Source organism: Charadrius vociferus, unplaced genomic scaffold (assembly GCF_000708025.1).
Source record: "Charadrius vociferus isolate BGI_N301 unplaced genomic scaffold, ASM70802v2 scaffold90, whole genome shotgun sequence".
NCBI classification, from domain to species: Eukaryota; Metazoa; Chordata; class Aves; order Charadriiformes; family Charadriidae; genus Charadrius; species Charadrius vociferus.
The window spans coordinates 12,494,013-12,508,108 of NW_009647222.1; the positions used below are offsets into that span (position 1 = coordinate 12,494,013).

At 39.4% G+C, this 14,096-nt stretch overlaps 1 protein-coding gene across 4 annotated transcripts in view; it reads right to left on the reverse strand.

The window, feature by feature from the left end:
- LRP6 (low density lipoprotein receptor-related protein 6) overlaps window positions 1–14,096 on the reverse strand; it is a 105,579-nt gene that overhangs the window by 41,419 nt on the left and 50,064 nt on the right. For all 4 annotated transcript variants that reach the window (XM_009879731.1, XM_009879729.1, XM_009879730.1 and 1 more), the window contains 4 exons: window positions 13,616–13,812; window positions 12,742–12,873; window positions 3,838–4,234; window positions 3,171–3,342 (listed from right to left, as the gene is read on the reverse strand). In XM_009879731.1, the coding sequence (XP_009878033.1) occupies window positions 3,171–3,342; window positions 3,838–4,234; window positions 12,742–12,873; window positions 13,616–13,812 (898 nt within the window). The remainder of the gene's footprint in view (window positions 1–3,170; window positions 3,343–3,837; window positions 4,235–12,741; window positions 12,874–13,615; window positions 13,813–14,096) is intronic.

The window sequence follows — 14,096 nt, forward strand, 5'->3', positions numbered from 1 at the left end:
GGGGGGGAGAGGGGGAAGGAGCACAAGGTATGTAAAACATGTATGAAAGACTACTTAAAGGCAATAGAATGCAAGTATACAAATGTGCTTCTCCTGCTTTTATTCCCCCCTCCCAAATATATACAAACACACACAAGCAAAGCAGGGACCAGGCATATATTTTGATGTCTTCATGTCCAATTCCAAGTTTCATCTTTTGATCCTGTCACAAATATCCTCTTTGTTGCACCTCCTCTAGTGTCCTTCCTCCAAATGTAAGTTTAAAACATTTACTGAAGGTCAAAGCATTTTCTACTAAACTGATATTAAAAAATGGATGGGAAAGGCAGGGAAAGTGTTACAAATCTCCTCAGGATTCATGGTTGCCATAGGAGAGAAAGGCAGTGGGAGGAAAAGGGAAGACTTGAAATGTTAGTAATATTTTAGCTATCACAGATTTAGATAGTGTCATTGCAGCTTGAGATTTCTGTAGCCTACCATAAGAAAGTCAACCTCTCATAAAACATTACAGAGAGGCCATGCAAGATCCTGGGGAAAACTCACTAAGATTCATCAGTAAAGAAACTCACCACTACATTTGCATTATATAGCACAAGGGGGGCAGGGAGGGGTGTGGGGAGGTGGGGAATCTACTTTAGACTGGATCATTCTCTCATCGGGTGAACACCCCCTCCTCATCCTATACAGCCCTACGATGCTTTACTAATTACAGAAGCTGTACTCAACTCACACACTGATCTATTGCTCTCAGAGGTCATCGACTTTCTGCCCCTCTAAAGTGTAGTTAGCAAGCAGCAATATTACATCTAAGGAAGAATATTAAATTTTTCCTAAAGCTAATGCAACAAGCTAACAGAATAAAGACTCCCTAAACCTTCAAGGAATAGAATGGCCCCAACACAGGAAAAGAGAGCTGTATGGGTTCAGTCCAAAGGTCCACCCATCCCCGTATCCTGTCTCGGAGAATTATCAAAACTTACACTTAAAGAACAGCATAATAAATCAAATACATACTGAAACTTTTCAAGAAGCTTTTTTCATTCTACAGCAATTTACAGTTTAGTGATTTGTGGTTCAGAAGGCAATTTAATTTTCTAGTAAACTGCAGTGGAATTCCCTTCCACAACATTACCCAGTCTTCCCAGCAACACATGTAAGCTTTCAACATCCACAACCACTTCCACAACTTATCACCTGCTTTTGTTTGCTCTTCACCCATCACCTGCCAGTATCATTTATGAATGCTAATTTCTTCTATCAAAAAGGTGTGTGTGGGGAAGCCCTGGCCACCTTATACATAATTTTCTTGATTTTATTGATCTGTGTCACATAACCCTAAATGAACACCACCTGCAATTAAAAAAAAAACAACAACCAAATCCTCAAAACAAAACGAAAATCCAAAAACACGAAAGAAAAACTGGGAGAATTTCTTCTCTGTTGCTTTAAAGGTTTTATCCAGTCTTTTTCAAGATTGTCTGCACATCAGTAAGCTAACAAACGTTAACTTTTTATAAAAAGCAGCAGCAGTAAAATTGTAACTCTAACACTTGGAGCCTCATAGGAAAAAATTAACTAGTAATTCTGAAACCTTAAGATGATAAATCTTCTCTGATGCCCTGCATAGATGTTACATGACAACCTGGAACAAACTCATTCTGCTGGCTCACATTGGTTTAAAAACAATGAAATGGAAATTGTCCCAGCAGATTTTGTGCCAGATCAGATATCTTCTGTCCTGCCACAGACATTGTGATGTTGGCATAAACATCATATCATGTGTTCTAGCCAATTTGACAGAATTGCTGCAGTGAGATCATGCCTGATCTAGATGAAAATTTCTATCACAAACTGATCCAGCACTGAAAAGAATCATTATTATTGAATATGGAACCACGGTCTAAGCCAGGCCAAAGCTCATGAAAAAATATCAATGTTTTGGCACGCATGAGAGTGGAGAATGCCTAACTTTCCTTCTGCAAAATACCTTCAAGTCCAAGACAGTATCACGGCTGAAGTGCTCAATCTGTTATAAATAAATCTCTAAGCATAGCTAAGACTCTTTTTTCCCCTCTCTTCTCAGAGCTGACAAAATGTTAGGCGACTTATAGACTGAAAATCTTGTTTTCAGGACAAAGAAAACTGTGCTCCCTGAGGCTCTCCCAAGGAGTGCTTCAAAGCAACTCACCTTGCAGGACTGAAGTTACTCTGACTCTGAAGAAAAGCAAACAGTTATGTGACCTTCCAGCGCAAGACTATAACTTCACATTGACTTATTTGAAGTTACAAATAAAAACCCCAATTTCATAAAGCTAGAGAAGATATTGTGCCTACTGCGGTAAGTGCTGAAAATTATTTGCAATGGTAAGGATTCACTAAGGAAAGCTATAATTCATCAAAAGAACGGTAAATGTACCAGGATATAGCAAACGCAGGTAAGTGCTACTATGCACCAGGTAGTAGCCAAGTCTTTTGCTTCCAGATACCCTTCTACCTTTTGATAGTAAACTGAACAAATACTAAACAACACTTTTCTCAAAGACTGTCAAGAGATAAAAAACGTCAAATTTGCTCCATAAATGTTATATAACAAAATAAGCAAAAGATTTTCATTGAGTGAGATGAGAAAAACGCCATTTTTGTTTCCAAAGTTTCAGCAGAACATACCAGAAAGAAAGGAAAAATCTATCCGCTCGCTGGAACCCCAATAAAACAAGGGGGATGCAAAGTATAGAAGATTATCGGGAGTACAAACAGTTTTATGTGAAATGAGATTTACTTCTTTAAAATATCTTCTTTAAAATATGTTCTACCTGCATCTAAGCTGAGCACAAATAATGAAACACCTACAAACATTACTCCCACATTAGAAACATTACTCTTTTTCCTGATGACCTAAGATTGGACTTATTTAACAAATCCTTATCATACATTCATCATAGAGGGATCTACTACATGCATATCATTTCCATTTTACACACAGAAAAATGAAGGAAGAATAGCAAGTAACTTGTCCAAAGACAGAGAAGAAACTGAATTGTTTCTTAAAGCACAAATCAACCATTATCCCATTGTCCTTTTGAGCTGTATCAGAATTTAAACACCTAGAAAAATAGAGTAACTACATTCAGTAACTCCATGGAATTAAAAATGCAGGTGCAATTACAAACCTCTATTTTGTCTGTTTTGGCATCTCCCCAGTATATTTTGCTTTCTGCATAATCCAAGGCCAGTCCATTTGGCCAGCCAAGCGAGGTATTCACCAGCACAATCCTGTCTGAGCCATCTAATGCTGCCCTCTCAATCTTCGGGATTTCTCCCCAGTCAGTCCAGTACATGTACCTGCAATGGAATGAAAACCTTAAGAACGTTTATTAAACGAAACTTTCAATATTCATATAGTTTCTTCTGGACTACCATTCTCTGAAACCACCTGACTTCTAAGCCAAATATATTTCCTTACCTAAGTAAAGTTGCCCAACTCACTCAAAAAGCATTGACAAGTAAACACACAAAACTCATATATCAGTCAGCTGAGCAAAACTACATATCCAGTGCTATTAGCTAGAATAAACAAACAGATCCATACAATCCCCCAAAACATTTTTAAACAGGCGAATAAAACATAAAGACATACAGGATGAACTACCCAGGCAGTCAAAATAGAGCAGTAGTGCTCTCTGCCTCAGAGCCTTAACTTTCAAAGAATCCCAGTGTTTTCATTTTGAAGGCTCAGAAATTTATTGCTGCATCCCACTATCTACGCACAGGTAAACAGAGGTATCTTCTTTACATGACTAACATTTAAAAAAAGAATGCTCATGAACAGGTCCTCACCCAACCATGGGATCCAGCACAATAGCTCTGGGTTCTTCCAGGTCTTCTGATATCAAGATTTTTCTCATGGTCCCATTAAGCCTTGTAACTTCAATACGGTCTGTGCCAGTGTCAGTCCAGTACAGATTTCGGGCAACCCAGTCCACAGCAATGCCATCAGGATGTGCGATCTGTGCTGTGACAACAAACTGACTACCTGACCCATCAATGAATGAGCGGCGGATGGCCCTAACTTCATCATCAGTCCAATAGATGTACCCTTCCAGAGGATCAAAGTCAATGGCGATGGCATGACGGATGTCCTCCAGTGGCAAAACAATGTCTGTAAAATCTGGGGTGTCTAAGGAAATTCGCCTCAAATCTGTCCGGCGGGCTAGAAGCAGCAGTTCAGTGGCACCTACATGAACAAGGCAAAAACACAACCATCTTACAAAGATTGTGCAGTAAGCCTGTAAATAGTGAACCTGATTCGGCACCATTTGGTACAAGCTAGTCTAGCTACCTTGATTTCACAGGACATAACCAAACTGATGGGCACCAGCAGAGAATGCCACTCAAAGGCTTCAAATGTGAGGTTATTTTTCTGCAGAACAAGTCAGATGTGCTCATAGAGAAAATTCAGTGGTCATTTCCTTGTCCAAAATGTATTATGTTGGATATGTTTTCTATGCATATAATTCCCTTCAAAAGTACTGAAATAGATATGCCGTGACTATGCTGCTGTTTTATGCAAATCAACAGATGGCCTGCAGCCTCTTAGATGAAAAATTAATTATATAAATAATTTACTGACTAATTGCTGTTGTTGGTATAGGGGACAACCAGGACAAACAAGCTGCATGTTTCAACACCACCCTTCCAAGGGGCAAAATATAATGCAGAACGCCAGAAGTAAATCTCCTTTGAGAAACTCATATCAGAGGAATCAGATTTGGGAAATGACAACTATCCAGCGACCATGCAAAGCAGGAGGGATGTCAGCTTCTCCCACATTTCTTGAGAACAAACTTATTGAAGACATGAAGATAAATAACAGTGTGTCTTATAAAGTCATTTTGAGCTGAATCATACAAAAGCCTTGCTGGCTTTTACGTCAAAAGTCAGAATCACAATAAATAACTAAGATCAGCTTTCATTGCAGAAGATGTTTTCACAAAGGGCGACACAAGCTGCTTAGTGGTACACGTGCTGGGAATCTGATCAATGACAGATGTAGTTATTGTCTATTCTAATTCATTCTCTTTTCGTTTCTATTCTATGTCACTAAAATTCAGTGTAATGAAGGATAAACAACCACCACACCCCATTCCAATTAAATTGGCTTATCAGTTTGGAGTCTCAGGGAGATAAGAGCAGCCCAGGCCTCAGGGAAGCCTGAACTAAGGTGAAAAATGTGTGCAATCCTAAATGCATGGAAAGTGTGTTGCAATGGCTCTCCTAAAACAGCAAGGGGAAAGGGTTTGGCAGGGACCGATGTAGGTGTGAGGACAGAAGCCAGTGGGTGAGGAGAGGTTTAAGAAAATAAATACATCAACATTGCAGTGAAAAAGAGCCAATGTCAAGCCACATTCTGTCCATGTCTTGATTTTAGAGGTATAAACATTGGCTAGAAGACTAAAAGCAAAAATTAAAGCGAGTAGGTCATTGATGAAAAAATAGTGTTGATGTCTGATGCCAAATTTCGTTTTTAAAAAGTCAGTAATTGGTGGTGGTGCTAGATGAAACGTCACTGCATGCCAAACTTTGGAGATGCCAAAGCAGACATTGCTTCATTTACAGCAAGTAACACATTGAAAACGTCACCGTGCTGCAAGAAACAGCACCTTTCAACAACTGAAGTTGAGAATATTATTACAAATGTTCATGATTGGTAGTCCAGAATGGATTAAGATCAGCTTTGGGATCCTCTGTCCTAAAACACCTTATGTTCAGCAACACCTGTACATACCACTCCATTGTTCTTCCATTGAATAACCCTTATGCATTAATTAATATCAGGAAGGGGAACCTGTGATTACGTGTCTATGCATACTTCAAAATAATGTAAAGCATGTGACATAGTAAATGGGAAACAGGCATGTTACCAAGATTTTTTAATAATTACAGAAGCAACTAATCTTGTCACAGCAGTCTATATGTACATCTGTATTTGTTGCTACTAAGTATACCAAACAATTCAGCATTAAAATCCAAGCATTCAGCTGCAGTATGGTCATATAAAGTATTAATACATAAGTAATCCCAACTATTCAGGTACAAGTAAGAAAGAATTCCCTAGTACTTTCTTTCTTACCAACTTCATGGTGATTTATCCAACTTACCTTTTAAACAAAACTATGAAAATCACATGAAAAACCTCAGACAACAGTACTTTTCTTGCATTAGCTAGTAAGAGTTAAGGTTGAGCAAATGCACTAACCTGAGATTTCTAAACAGTTAGAAATCTATATATAGCCTACCAAATACAGAAAAAGTGTAAGGCATAATTTTAAAAAATATGGGTGCTCCAGCTGAAGTTGACAGTAATTTTGAAGAACCAATGCCAGGTCCCCAAAAAGACTCCTTTGAGTACAACCACGTCTTTACTGAAACTCACCGTTAAAACTGACCAATTGACCTTCCAACTCTTCTCGAAGAGGACACATTTCAAAAGCTTCAGTATCCTGCTTTCGAGTTGCAACACTGTTGTTCAGTCAAATAACCCAATGTGTTTAAGCTTTAATTCAGCATTGGGAAATGACCAGCTTTCAGCTAACCCATGTTGCACTCTAGATCCCTGAGCTAAGAATTTCATGGTCTTTATCTGGGGGCTTGGCTAACATTCCAACCCCCACTAAAACATCACCCCACCCCTCCAATCAAGCAATAAAACGTTTAAAGCTTACTTTAGAGCTATTACCCATCCATTTGCAAACTGACACCTCAGCTGCTTAGTTAGATCACCAGTCATTCTGTTGAGGAAAAAGAAACTGAGTAGCAGAGAAGCATCTCACCTCAAGGTAGGTTGAAGGAGAGACCACTCAGTGCCTTCAGGCTTGTCCTGACAATATCAAAAATAGCAAATACAACAGCTGGGCACGTTTATGGACTGATCCCATTACCACTTTGATACCAGTCAAGTAAAAAAGGAGGTCTCAAAACTAAAACAAACAATTTGCACCTATGGCAAACACCAGCTGTACAAAGTTTATCTGGTGAGGCGATGACCACCACTCAGCCAGAAGACTGCTCAAGGTACTCAAGGTTGCCAGGACATAACAGAATCAATCAATTTCATTCACTTCAATTCCAAAGACCAGTTATGATGCAAAAGCTAAAATGTGACAGCAGGATCTCCCGACTTCTTCACTCTGCCTCTCCAAGAGAAACCCTGCCTCTAATGATAAGCGTGATGGAGAACATCATGGGTATGGAACTATATTTCAAAAAAAGAATGAAAAGGCAGGAAAAGACAATGCAGGTTGCGTGCCAGCATAACTCTCTCTCTCTCTTTTCAGTTTATCAGAACTTAGTGTGAGACTGGAATGAGCCACAAACATATAAAACACCTCAAACCTCAACTGGCACAAACGCTTTCCAAAGGTGCATTGAGGCTGCAACCAGAGCTCTAACCTCAGCATGCATATGCAGACCTGAGGCAGTTTTTCCTCTAGACACCTCGAACTGCATGTACGAGGAAGATGAACTGGTGTAGATGAACACTCAGGGGACTCAAGAGTTTTCTGCCCATGCTACTGTCTTCTCTCTGACTACTGACAGTCTCTACTGCACCCAACACAAGCACACAAGCATGCCTGTAGACACAAGTACATCTCAAATACAGTGCTGGGTTTGAGGGCACAGACCACCAGGGATGCTGGGGTGTGTGCTCATAGCCTTCAAACTACTGCACGCAGAGTTCCCCTGCAAGCACTTGCAGGCAGGGTAGGCGTACAGCTGTCCCATATTTCAAGTCAGGTCCCTCTGCTTACCATAAAAGCTTTACTCCAGACTCTTATTTTTGAGAGCTTTAGCCTACTTTTATTAAGCACTTTGAAAGCTGGGATTACAAGCTCACGGATGGTGCATTACATTAGTCCTGGAACTAATACCTTCCTCAAAAAGTCACTATTAAAAATCAAAATAATTTAAATCTATGTGCTAGCTGAAGTGAAGGGAAGGGGGAGAAAATGGGAAACAAAACAAGCATGCAGATACATGCAATGGCATAGCTTTAAAGTACAATGTCTAATGCCCTGCTAACCTTTACAATTAATTACATCTTCTCAATGATATACAGGCCTCAGTCATTTGTAAGTCATTGAACTTAAAAACCATGCGTGGCTGCTTAGGCTAGTACAACTACACAGACACACACTCCGGAATTCATACATAAGAAGTGTACAATACATTCTCTGTATCTGAGAAATCACGATTATTAATACATCCTCAATAGAATTATCACATATTTGACTAAAATATTTATTTCCTAAATGTCTTTATACAATTGTAAAGTCACTATTGTCAGAGAGCCCCTGACACTACAATATAAGCACAATTTTTTCACCTAGACAAGCTCAACCTTAAAACTGCAAATGCATAAAACCATGTATCTGAAATTAATCATGTATTTTTTTCTTTCCTTTAAAAGAAATGAAAGAATTACGGTGTTAAATTAATCTTGATCTGTGCATCAAATCAGGATTCAGGCTACTCCCGACAAAGCAAATTTCCCACTGGGCAGCCCTAAATTACAAAAGGAAGTGCAAATTTCTGATTACTGCCTCCAGGCCTATGAGGGAAATAGGATGTGAGTGTCCATGGGCAATATAAAGTCTCTTCCTGGAAGAGAATGGAATGGCCAAAGCAGGGCTGAAATGAAAGTCTGAAGCAGTGCTTTTTCTTCACGAGGAAACTCCCTTCTCCTTGCTCAACTGAAGTCACCATTGGTTTTCTCCATACAAACCACAGATCCATACTGGTAGTAGCAAATGCAGAAAATAAGTAAAATGCACTACAGACAGAAACAGAATCTGAGCATATGGAGAGATCTTTGAGCACTAATAAGAACATAACTCCAATGACAAACTCCTAAGACAAACCTACATTTTCTTATAAAAACTACCATCAAACAGGTCATTTAAACGTAGCACTGCCAAGCTCAGAACAGCAGTGCCTATAACACCGAAAAAGAGAAACCCCAGTATGTCCTGCAGAAGAGGACAATAAATTACCAAGAATACGACAACCATAGGTAAAAGCTCCCTGGTAGAACTGCCTGGGTGCTCAGACAGGACTCATCGCTTCAGATATTACTAACTGAGGAATTGCTAGCCCTGAAAACTGCTTATTCTGCCTCTCTTTTCTTTGAGGGACAGGGACTTAAGAACTTTAACCTAGGCAATGGGGGAGCCAAGCCTACATCTCAGTTAAATAACTGTTTTGCATTGTGAAAGGAATAGAATCTAAGACATGAATAACCAGCCAATATTATCAGTTATAAGAAAAATAGCTAATTTTATTCCAAGTTATCACCCTTTCCTGAAATACTACGGAGAAGTGTTTCTAAATGGTGGGGGAAGGGGCGGTAGTATATTCACAGGTCTCGTAAGAAATCATAAAACTCCTCTAAGGTGTGATGAAAAAAAAAAAATACAAAAAACCAAAGAAACTAACACGGGGAGAAAGGGGAGGGAGGAAAAGATTTCCTATAAACCAAGATTATTCAAAAATGCTAGGTTGTCATGGAAACTGCTCAGGGAGGGTCAGCCAGCCTCACCTTTGGCTGCAAGGATCATCTGTCAATGCCAAAGCACTGCAAACACCACAAACACGCACTCAAAATTCACCCATCAAAATCTTTCCAGTCCAGGCTGGTGCTCTCATCTGCACAGCATGAAATGAAGTTCTCTCCTCAAAAGAGGCTCCTTTCAGCATAAAAGTATTTGGTTTATAAACCAGTCTGATTTTAGTCTACTGCTAGCAGACAAAACAGTCTTAAAGAAATGAAACTCAGACTCATTTTTCACCTTTCTTCACCTGTAAGTCACCCTCCCCTCCTTCCTTCCCCCAGAGTCATGTACATGCTCTAATTGCAAATGGAGATTTAATCACTCGGTGTTTCAGTCTGTAGCGGCATAATAGATATATACTGAAATGATCCAAGGTAAAAATGTTCAGTTCTCAGGGTTCAGCTCTACTTTCACAGCATATATAGTAAACGGGTAAGTAAACAGGAAAAAAAAACCAGCTGAGGAACCAAAACCAACACCAACCTCCTCACCCTGCACACCTGAAAAAGAGAAAATAAATTTACTTCCGCAGGGTCACTGAGCACCCGAAGAAAGGAAGCCAACACACAAACATGTACCGATTTACATCTCAAAATCTGGTCCGTGGCTAGTCTGGCTCTGTTTGACTGCCATGCTCTCCTCCCTTCCCTGAATCAATAATTGCAACTATGAGAAGAAATTCCGGTGAATTTCTGCCTTGAAGAGCTCTGCAAAGTTGTATGTCACTCGCAAAATCCCTCAGCCTACCACCTCCACCTCTCTAAAATGAGAGAAGTGAAAAAACAGTCAAAAATATTTCATTATTTTGGGGTAAGCTCAGCTCTAAATTCTGAATCTGAAGCTCCCTTACACTCCTCCCAGAACTTAGGTCTGCACAGGACCATCAACGTTAAGTGAGACCAATGGACCTGATGCAGAGTTTAAGTAGGTTGTTTCATTTGGGTTATGTGCTAACTCGTTTCTAAGTCCAAGAAGCAGTGGTATGCAACACTCACTGAGCCAAAGAAACACAGACTCAATTTTCTGCGCCCCTTCCCACACATTTTTCTCCTTGAAAAGAGAGGGGCAGAGTGCTTTGGAAAGATGCAATAGGAGAATGGTGGTTAAAAATGCAACATTCTATTGACAATCACAAGATAAATAAATGTTCTTGTATAAAGTTTTCTGCATACAGATGGACAACATCTGTAGTAAATTGGTTAACAAAGTTTCTGATAAAAAGGGATCTGTATTTTGAAAGCCAAATATACTTCATGGCTGACTGGGAACATACAGTTTGGCTTCTCATGTGTTCAGGGAGTGGGAGAAAAGAGCAACAGTTATACGTTCTGAGATATAAGGAATGGCTGAAAAAGTGACCTGATTATTTTGAGTATCTCTGCATGAGAAGTTAAAGTCCTTTTAATAAGGTTTTGGATATTTTTTTTAATGCCATTCCTCTACTTGCCTTTGGTAATTTACTTTGATACACTAGAAAGGTGCCATTCAGCACTTCAGCACAGGGCAGTTAACCTGTGTGGTAGGTTGCCTCCATGAGAACACAGGTTGAACCTGAGCAGGGAAGTAAGTGCACGCTCCTGTGATACAATGACCTGTTCCTTGGAACACAGCACACAGGAAGCAAAAATATACAGCCCCTCTTGCCTGAAGACCCTGGCCCTTTTCCTATCAGCAGTAAGTCAGAGGGAAGCAATTTCTCTCTCTTGATCTCTCCAGAGCTTGTTCCAACTGTTGTCCTTAGTCCTTCAGCCTCCACTGCCTTACCTTTCTACTCCTGCCTGGCAAGTGACCAAACCTTCACCACTCCCAGTCCCCAACATGGACTTTTTGTGCAGCTCTGCTTTTGGAAACATGGCTGTATTGGGCAAGAACTTCTTTAGCTATCTGCTGCCACAAAAGAGTTTATCTGTGCTATCAAGTATTTTTATAAAAGCACATGAATTCGTGTCGCATTCTGACCAAATATGACCAACCCATAGCAGCATTATTAAAGCTTGTTCCTTGTACTGGCAGAAATGGAATAAAAACATCTTGTGCATGTATTGGTAAATCCTTACAAACAATCTTGCCAGGCTAAATTTGGAGCTGCTTTTGAGTTTTTCACATAAAAGCAGCAATCTATTTTAACAAGGTTCACAGAGACACAAATAACCACACAAAAATAATCACCAGAGAGCATGAAATAGCATGAAATTAAAGAAAACACTGAACAGAAGCAGACAAGCCTAGAAGAATTTTTAAAATATAAAATGTCAATTTAACAAAAATTATTTCTGTATACATTTTATTTAGCCGACATACAGTAAGTTTTGCTGTATCTTTCTGTTTATTCCTCCACTTACCTTTGTCATAGAGAGATGATCTGCATAAAAGATGATTGGTTATGAGCAAGCTAATTATCTCCCAGTGTTTATTTTGATACTGTTTAATGTACTACAGCAACCACAACACAATGTCACAAGGCCTATACTTACGAAATGTAACAATTAAAAATCATATACATTAGCCTATAATGAGGCACTAAAAGCAGTTTTGGGCTAGTGCTTGCAGCCCTGTCTTGATCACATCTTCAGTTTTAAGGCTGAAACACTTTCAACCCCTCTAAAACATGCCATGCTTTTCAATTCCTCTTTACAGATGTAGGTGCCTAACTTTACACATGTGAACTGAAAGAGATTCCAGGTGTATATGTGTACAATAAATGGACATCAGATCTTTAAAAAAAAAGTGTTTATTGTACAATCCTACTAGCCAAATACTAATTCATGAACAATAATGTTAGAAGCATTTTAAGAGACAATCAAGAAGGTAGAGGTACTCTTTTCTTAGAGAAAATGATACAACAGAGCAGCACCACACACCCCCCCCCCAACTTGCAGGGAATTAGTGACAGAGACAGAATTGCAACCTAAATTTTGTAACTGGAAGTAACCTGCTCTTCAGCCATGAGTCTCCTTCATTTTTGAAAAATAGAGGGCATTTTCCAATCACTTTTATCTGTACTGCAAAAGCATGCATGATTTCACAATTTGCCACCCCTAATTTGCATTACGCAGTGAAGCTGGAAGAACCCCTTTCCCTCCAAAACCTACTTTGTACTTAATCTAAAAGGATTTTTAAAAACAAAGCCTACCATCTTTGCAGGTCTTTCCATTCTCAAGAAGTTTCACACCAGTGGGACATGCACACTGATAAGAGGGCTTGGTAGGAGACATCAAACACAAGTGGGAGCAGCCACCATTATTAATTCCACATGGGTTTGTAGCTGTTAAACATAAATCACACAGATTAATGCTTCTGATAGCGAATGACCTCATCTCATGTGTTAAGACACATACGGTGTTTGAGTGGTAGAATCGGTGGCAGCAACACAGATTGAAGAAGGAAATGATAAACACAGAACAAGGAAAAATTAATTCCAAGTGTTGAGTAGTGGGGTATTTATGGTACCAAAATGCATGGATGTTGAACGTTTCCTGTCCTGGGGCAGTAGCACTTAACTCTAAACAAGAGCCTTGTTTCAGCTCTGCTCTTCTCATTTTCACAAACTATTCAGCATGTCGGTGCTGAATGTGTAGTAGGTTGTATATATAAAAACAAAATACAAACACAGTAAATTAACACAATGGTTAAGACAGTGGTTATTACACAGAGCTAGTCTTGCTTAATATCATCTGCCAAATTAACACCACTTTCCATTCAGGAACTACTACTTGGAAAAAATAAAAATACCATGTTGCCTAAAGTTATGGCACACGAAACAGAAAAAAGAATACAACAACAGGATAAATGTGGCAGGCAGAAAAAAAGCAGATTTTTTTTTTTGCACTTAAGAAAAACAATGTAGACAATATTTGATTTCTTTTTGGGTCTTTTCCCAATCTCTGCATTGGAAAAATTGCATCATGACTCGAGTGAAGCCACCCACCACCATACAGAAAGACTAATTAAGGTTTTTGCAAATCAGTTCCAACTTGCAGTTAAAAAAAGAAAGCAAGATAACTTACCATTTGGCTGCCTCTTTTGGCTGAAAGCATGGATATCCATGGGAGAGAAGATGTTGGAATGTATTTCACGCAGGTCCTCCCCGGAGTACTTGCTGCAGGCCAAGATTGAATGTGTGTTCCAGTCAGTCCAGTACAACGTGTCCCCAAACAGCGTCAAAGCAAAAGGATGTGGAAGGGAGCCTTTAACCACTGCTTGCCTAATAGAATACAGGAAACGAGAATGTACGCTCAAACACAATTCATGTTATGGTTTTGCTTGAACATAGCTTTTGTGAAAAGCAGTTTTACAGTGTAAGTATTGCTAATCAGAACTTTCTATTTACTTACAGAGAACAAATACAGTGCACCCACTTTGGGGAACGATATGAGGGAACAACACAGGAGTCCTATTTGCAGGCTGCCTACTGATGCTGAGATGGCCGAGAGATGCCAACTGAAATGCTTACTTAGGTCTGCGGCTATTTCTAGCACCCTTTTAACA